General features: G+C 45.3%; 1 protein-coding gene across 1 annotated transcript in view; it reads right to left on the minus strand.

Moving 5' to 3' along the window:
- Nucleotides 1-449: 449 nt before the first annotated feature.
- LOC119357670 (thioredoxin reductase NTRC) overlaps nt 450-8,309 on the minus strand; it is an 8,123-nt gene continuing 263 nt past the window's right edge. The window contains exons 2-11 of the mRNA XM_037624538.1: nt 8,235-8,307; nt 7,839-8,052; nt 7,663-7,768; nt 6,997-7,262; nt 6,140-6,419; nt 5,698-5,805; nt 5,132-5,218; nt 4,836-4,940; nt 1,603-1,733; nt 450-781 (exon numbers count right to left, since the gene is read on the minus strand). Coding sequence (XP_037480435.1) covers nt 721-781; nt 1,603-1,733; nt 4,836-4,940; nt 5,132-5,218; nt 5,698-5,805; nt 6,140-6,419; nt 6,997-7,262; nt 7,663-7,768; nt 7,839-8,052; nt 8,235-8,307 — 1,431 coding nt within the window. The 3' untranslated portion in view covers nt 450-720. The remainder of the gene's footprint in view (nt 782-1,602; nt 1,734-4,835; nt 4,941-5,131; nt 5,219-5,697; nt 5,806-6,139; nt 6,420-6,996; nt 7,263-7,662; nt 7,769-7,838; nt 8,053-8,234; nt 8,308-8,309) is intronic.

Below are 8,309 nucleotides of genomic sequence, written 5' to 3' on the forward strand. Positions count from 1 at the left end.
ACCACCTCGTTACATTTTAGAGGTTGTCACGTACTCCCTCCACCTCATTATAAAATTGAGACTTAATTTAGGACGTCGGAAGGGCTAGGCATTTGAGAAATATCATTGCCAGGAGGGTGAGTTTTTTGTATTTCCCAACATGTCGCGCTCATCTTTTTCAAGAAAAAACTCTATAACTCTATTCTTAATTAATGAACGAGGTAAATATTTCAACTCTATTTTCCAAAAAAAAACATGAACAAAACGGCCCATTTGATCAATAGCATTCCATTTCATTCGGTTCCTCAATTAAACACGGCACTAAAGGACGACAGCAGATCAAGATCAGAGGCTACGAGTTGAGGAGTGGATAGGGGGACAGAGGGCACCATGTGGAGGATAGACATGAAACGCCGGTCAATAGCAGGGCCCTTTAAAGTTGTGTTGACAGCAATAGATTGCATATGATCTGTATACTGAGTAAAGACATAAAAGATACTATGCACATTGTTGAGACGATCATGAGCAAGGGGTCAACAAGATGTTATATTGTACAACAAAGAATATATTTTGGATTCAATAAGGGCGGTCGGTTAATTTCCTATGGCATCGGACTGCACCAGGCTCATCTGAGAATTTTGACCAAAAATTGCCCACCAGCGTGGCTTCTAAATATAGTCAATATATGTGTAAATGGAGGCCATTACACCTCAAAACCCTGGAACGAACATTGAGCTCAGATCATTTGTTCGACTCGATGAACTCCCGGTATTCCTTCTTCATCTTCACACCAGAGAAAGTCCTGCATTTCCAAGATTAAGATATATCAGAAGGGTGGGCCTGCTATGACACCATATAAAGTAGGCAAGACGAGAGTTCAGCAACTGCCCAAGAGAAGTTCGACATATTTGGGAGAAATTCCGGGTGCATGGTAGAAGCTTTGTTAACCCGGAACAATGCAACCCTCATGTCACAATTAAGAGGTACTCCCTCCGTTCCTAAATATAAGACTTTTTGGAGATTCCAATACGGACTACATACAGAGCAAAATGAGTGAATCAAACTCTAAAATACATCTATATACATCCATATGTAGTCCATATTGAAATCTCTAAAAAGGCTTATATTTAGAAACGGAGGGAGTACTTGCAAAGAGAGCATACTTGTCCTGCCAACTGTCCTATTTAACATCATCGAAATGGCATTCGTGAAAGAAGATGCACGTAAGTGTTGACCACTGATCTATCTCTATGTGTACATACAACATGCCAGTTATTCATGTGTTTTGGCCTCATTTACAGGATGGTGACATCTCAACTTAAGCCTGTGGTTGGATGCAAAAAAATGTTAACTGTGGGATATGTAATTCCAGCAGAACCCGTCCATTGAAAATGAAGTGAGCATGGTGGTCACTGCTTAATTTGGCTTATTACTACCAAAAGGATAAGTACAAAAGTGGAATTATGTATAAGTACAAAAATGGTTGCTGTCATAGAGCAAGAAGGTTCAGTAAGAACAATAAAATACTCGTATATCAGCTAACCCAATGTTTAGGTAAGTTGTGGTTTAGGTCGCGGCCGTAGTTTAGTAGAAAAACTAGCAAGACCAATCTAAGAAGCAAACCTGATCATTTCTTTGTTTTTAAAGAACTGAACACATGGTGTCCCCATTATGCCTGCAGCTTCTGCTATTTCAGGGTCCTCCTCGATGTCAATTTCAACAAAATGAACGTATTCGTCATATTCATCTATAACCTGTAAGAAATATCATTTTCATAAGGATGATGTATCATTATTAGCAAGCAACAAAACAGACAACAAAAATATAATATAATTGAACGAGAACTATTTTTTTTTTTGGAGCTGTATCAAATTGAGAACTTATGTACTTCCTCCGTTCACAAATATAAGATGTTCTAACTTCTTTCTGAATCGGATGTATATAGACACGTTTTAGTGTGTTTGTTCAGTCATCTCAGTCCGTATGTAGTCCATATTGAAATATCCAAAACATCTTATATTTGTGAACGGAGGGAGTACCATATATCAGCAAGGGTGTTGCAGGTGCAGTGCTGCGCCCAATGGTAAACGAGCAACTATCAGATTTAACTCTTACCACCGAAGTGGTAAATTTATAGTTCTTACAAGGCTACTGCTGTGATATCACCAAGCATAGAGAAGGGTGCTATCTTGAATAGGGGATTCTCATGAAATTAAAAGTAGACAAGGTGATCAAATCACATCCATGCATTGTCACATTGCTGCCATAGAACAGTCCATCAGCTATCAGGTGGTGTGGTGTTATGGCGCTGCTAGAAGGAGGGCGCGAGAGGGCCGGCCGGGGGCCTTTTTGCCCACGGCCGGGCAAGAGGGAAGGGATTTCCTTCTTAATTCTTGCTTGATTAGATTGATACATCTCCTCTCTTTATATAGAGAGGTTTACTTGACTCCCAAGCAAGGCTTACTTGACCCCTAAGCAAGCGACTCTTATCTCTAATTAACCCTAAGACTAACGGGCCCATTAGGCCCATTACGTACTCTAACACTACACCACACCTGGACATGCAGCTTGTCCTCAAGCTGCAGCCTAACCAACTTATAACCATGACTCGACGCAACCTAAACCTAACACCTAAAAACAAGCCTTTTACATCTCGGCTTGTTTTATTATTCTCAACCTGAAATGGACTGGGACGCTTTATTTTAGACCCCTTAACAAAAAGTGGACACCATCCGCACGTCGGACATGCACGTGTACAACCACCTGGATCCCATGGACACCATCTGGACAAAAGGAGTGCATGTGTAGGACCACCTGGAAGTGGTCGCAAGAGTGACCAGCAGAGGCGCCCTCGCGGCGGCCGGCGGCGGAACGCAGTGGTGCTACGCGGTGCGCTCTTGTCGGTGACACCATGCCTTCTCCCCGCCGGACGGCTGTTGGTCGGCACCACACATAGAAGAGTGGAGGGTTGTCGATGGACAATGGCGAGGAGGGGTGCGCCTCCCCAACCGCCGATGTCGCAGACTTTGAGGGCGTTGTCCGTGGGGAAAACAGCATGCCCAAGATCCCCGACGCAGCGGACGAGATCGAGGTCCTTTGCGCAGCGAAGCGCAACTGGGAGGAGCGGCAGCTGCAGACCACGCAACTCCCGCACACGCCGACGCGCTAGGAGGCCGCGTGCAGCAGCCTGCAGCCTCACCGTCGCCGACACGTGGCGGGTAGTGATCCAAGCTGGAAGCGGTGACGGCGACGGCGGAAGCTTGATCTGCTGGATGGGGACGCCCTGGGGAAGCGGTGATGGCGACGGCGGGAACTTGATCTAGTGGATCGGGACTCCCGTCGGCGCGGTCGATGCGGGGCCGGAGCTGACCGGTGATGGCTGCTGCAGTTGCAGCGGCTGCTGCGGCGGAGCGCCGGGCGCGGCGGAGGTCGCCAGGAGCGGTGGCTGCCACTGCAGCCAGGGCGGGGCGGTGGATGGCAACTGCGGCAGCGGCCCGATGAGCGCGGCGGAGGCCACCTGGTGCGGCGGCTGCCACGGCAGCCAGGACGGGGCGGTGGTGGCGGTGGATGGCAGTTGCAGCGGCTGCTGCAGCAACCCGACGAGCGCGGCGGAGGCCGCCTGGTGCGGCAGCTGCCACGACAGCCAGGACGGGGCGATGGATGGCAGCTGCAGCGGCTGCTGCAGCAGCCCGGCGAGCGCGGCGGGGGCCGCTTGGTGCGGCGGCTGCCACGGCAGCCACGGCGGCGCGGTGGCGGTGATGGGCGGCGCAGCCGGGTGCGGCCCATAGGACCCGGCCAAGAACATGTGGATCTCCTGGACCGCCTGTGTTAGGTCCTGCAGCGCCCCGGACACCTCCGGGGTGAGGACGACGGGGGCGGGCGCGACGGAGGATCCCGGCGCGGGCAGGAGCGGGGCGACGGTCGTGACCGGCAGCGGAAGAGACGGGTTGGGCGGCGGTGAAGACATGATCGAACCGAAGCTAGCTGATACCAAATTGTTATGGCGCTGCTAGAAGGAGGGCGCGAGAGGGCCGGCCGGGGGCCTTTTTGCCCACGGCCGGGCAAGAGGGAAGGGATTTCCTTCTTAATTCTTGCTTGATTAGATTGATACATCTCCTCTCTTTATATAGAGAGGTTTACTTGACTCCCAAGCAAGGCTTACTTGACCCCTAAGCAAGCGACTCTTATCTCTAATTAACCCTAAGACTAACGGGCCCATTAGGCCCATTACGTACTCTAACATGTGGTTCAGACCACCTAATGCATTTCAAATGGTAACATCTGTACCCAGTGTCTTAGACATATACCTAGGGCCCTAACAAAAATATACCATTGTTTAGCAGTGTGTTGAAAACAGATAAGATTTAGGATTAATTGATGCACGTGTGGAGGGTCACTTTTAATCGAGTGGGTGATATTTATGACTGGAATGCACATTGGCACCTTCAACTGATGCAGTTCTTATCGACTTCCAACTTCATAAATGCCACAATCCAATGCAGACAGCATGAGCATATGCCAACTCAATTCATTTGGTGTGTTTCAATCCTACATTGTTCTTTGTTGGATTGAGTTTATCTTCAATAAGGATTTTATTTCTAGAACAGACAATTGAGCTTCGGCATGCTCTAGCAGATCCAAACGTAAACTATCAGGCTACTGGCTTGGTTTGTCACTATGGATGCTCAGTCGTCAAAGGAAACCAGCATAAAGTAAATTTATTTCTAGAATTAAGGTAGATGCGAAGATGCTAAGATACATTTTGTTTAACTAGATTTAAGGTGGCTGACAAGTAAATTTTATTTAAGTAGATGTTAAGATGTTCAAAGTTAAATTACAAAAATTTAAGAACTAACCTTGTTCAAAATTGGTTTTAATGTTCTGCAGGGACCACATGTTGGAGAAGTATATAGAACCAAAATGAGCCTTGGACTTCCATGGTATAACTTGCGGAGTGCATACTGCAAAGATGGCAAAGCTCAGGATCAAATTTGACATGAACACTTGCATTTATACGAGGCACACTACGCATATACTCCCTCCGTTCGGAATTACTTGTCTCGGATATGGATGTATCTAGAACTAAAATACGTCTAGATACATCCATTTCTGCGACAAGTAATTCCGAACGGAGGGAGTATATGTTTGGCACCTGTCCTTTGTGCTTTGTGTGAGTAATGTCGAAGCCCATCTCGACATCTTTGCCTTCAATCTCCTTCTTTTTCTCTTCACGAACAGGCTGAAATTTAATCAAGTAGAACAAAAAGTTGTAACATAAGCTTGATTGGTTGTTACAGAAGATAAGCCCCAAAATATATGAAGGTGCATTAAGTATGCATACACTAATGATTTCTAGCAGCTCAGGTTTTATCCACTTACAACGTCACAGATTTTTATTCAGAACATATCAACTCACAGTTTCACATCGCTACAGCTTATGGTGATGGAAGTCTAAACTCCAAATTTTATACACGAAAGAATAATCAAATGCGGCTGCATGCCTGCATAGCATGCTAATATACGGAAACTAGGAAGCTTAATTCGAATGGACAAAATTTAACACAAATTACTGCAACACCCATGATATTGGAGACCAGTGATATTCATAGGGTAAGAGACAGCTTTCATTGAGACAATGACGACCAAGCAAAATGAAGCTGGCAAAATGCACATGCATCAATTGCGTTAAACAAATAAATTTTGCATGAAAAATAATACCTGGTGAAATTCAACAAGAAGATCATTGGAGACTAAGTATCTTTCAACTGACAAAGCAGCTATACATCCAGATCCAGCTGCAGTAACGGCTTGTCTCCATTCATGATCCTGCAGGTGAAGATGTGTGAAATAAAAAAATGTTCATGATAATGGGCTGAAATAATAAACAGAATATCTGAATATCTATATTTCATGGATAGGTATCTAATGATGAGTGGCTACAAGTCTTATGTCTTAGAAAACAAATATATTGCCTTTCATTGCAGAATTTTCCAAACAGTAGAGGCAGGGTCATCAAGACATGATGTGCTAGCAAGCTAGAACAAGTAACGTGGTGAGGTGATAGCACACATGAACTGCAGCAGGATTAAGTCCTCGTTTCTTCAAGCAGCACACTACAATCATGTAGAAGTTTCAGATATTGAATGAAGGATGGAGTTACCTGCACATCACCAGCAGCAAATACGCCATCAACTGAAGTTTTTGCAGTGCCTTCATCAACCAAAATATATCCAGAACTATCAAGTTCAATTTGACCTTGTAGCAGCTGACTGTTTGGAGTATGTCCTATCCCATAAAATAGACCTTTCACTTCAAGAACTTTTTCCTCTCCCGTATCGATTCTCCTCAACTGAATACCAGACATCTGTCCTTTGGTATTGCCGACAACATCCACAGCTTCTGTATTGAAATGTACTGTTATGTTGGGGTTGTTGAGTACTCTGAAACATTCGCCATAATCAACCTGTTAACCAAACATCCAGGCAATTGAAATTTTACTTCATTAATATATTATGCAACTGAAGAGGAGCTAACACCCTTTAAAGAACTTAACAATTTCATCTACAGACAAGTTCAAACAAAAATTACAGCCCTCGAGTTCTATGGGCCTCTGGAAATATTGTGATTTCGAGTATCTAAACAGGTAAGCGACCAATACTAACCAGGTTGCGGTTAGGCCTAGTTTGCATCAAGCACAAATTGTAGTATTAACGAAGAACAATTGTGCCGATGTAACCAACATTTTAAAGTGGTAGCTCAGCATATTACCATGCAATTAAATGCCATCACCGAATGGTGAACGAGTTGACAATATTTACAATAGATGTAAGGTGGAAATAATCATGCATTCCTTTTACAGCCGTTTAAGCTATCAAGTATCAACTGATGTTAACACCGAAAATAAGTGAAATCTTGACAATCCATGGACGAAAGATTTAGATGAACAGGTAAGACTACTTTGATATTTATCACAGTAAAGGATATAATTTTATAGGGAAGACTTGGAGAATGCCTTACCGGTCCTGCATAGCTTTGGATGCTCGTAGTTGGTCCCTTCGAACAAGTAAATGAACATGACACGCATATTTTGTCAAATATATCGCTTCCTCGGTAGCTGTATCACCTCCTCCAACGACCGCAAGAACTTGACCCTTGTACAATGGTGATGCTCCATCACATATTGCACATGCGCTGATACCTCTACTCCAAAATTCTTCTTCACGAGGTAATCGAAGTCGCTTCGCAGTAGCTCCAGTTGCAATGATTACACTATGGGATTTCACCTATATATATGCCACTAAGATTAGTGCGGCAAAAAATATGTGCAAAATAATTCACGTGCACTATAAATTAATAACAGGTGACAAGACAAATTACAGCACAACTAAGAGTCAAGTCATAAAGGTAGAGCTAAAAAGTAGACAAAGACCTAAATAAGTAAAGCGCATCGAATTCTGCACTGGTTCAGAGCTCGCATTATCTTTCCTACACTTTTCACTAGCTCTGCTTTGTTACGTTTCTATTTAAAACGGATCCTGGTTTTGATTAACATCACAGTAATAGTAACCATTGAATTGAATGTTCACAAAATTCACACGCAACACTAGCTTGTTTTTACGAGAGGCAAGTTCAGAGTCCAAAATATGTTATGATGCACCAAGAGGAAGAACGTGAAGTGCTTACCTCTCGGTCACTGCTACGGATAACAAATGGCCTACTCTTCACATCTATAAATTCAACATCCTCTTGGTGAAGCTCTGCACCCCACCGCTCCGCCTGCTTCCGCATTCTGGCATAAATCATGTAAGTATCGCAAACGCAACGTTTACCGGTTCAATACAGATTGTGGGCATCCTTACTTGTCCATGAGATCAGGCCCGGTTATGCCGTCGGGGAACCCAGGGAAATTCTCCACCTCGGTGGTGGTCATCAGCTGGCCTCCGGGAACACCGCCCACCTGGTAACCTTCGAAGACGACAGGTTTCAGGTTGGCCCGGGCGGCGTAGATGGCCGCGGTGTACCCTGCCGGGCCGGAGCCGATGATCACCAGGTTCTCCACTCCCCTGCCAGGATCTGCAACCACGAGAGAACAATCACCCACTGTTTCGCTTCACCACACGGCGTCTTGAGCTCCACATACAATATCGGATAATAGCAACCAAAAAAAAAAAACTGACAGTACGCAAGTAGCAAATCGCGTGGTGAGGTCTACAGAGCCAATCTAAAATCTGAACAGGGGACTGAGAGCGGCGCACCTGACGGAGGAGGGGAGGCGGGGGCCTCCTCGTCGACCGCGTCGGCGGCGGGGGCGGCGGCGGCGCGCAGGGCCT

Source organism: Triticum dicoccoides, chromosome 2A (genome assembly GCF_002162155.2).
Source record: "Triticum dicoccoides isolate Atlit2015 ecotype Zavitan chromosome 2A, WEW_v2.0, whole genome shotgun sequence".
Lineage (NCBI taxonomy): Eukaryota > Viridiplantae > Streptophyta > Magnoliopsida > Poales > Poaceae > Triticum > Triticum dicoccoides.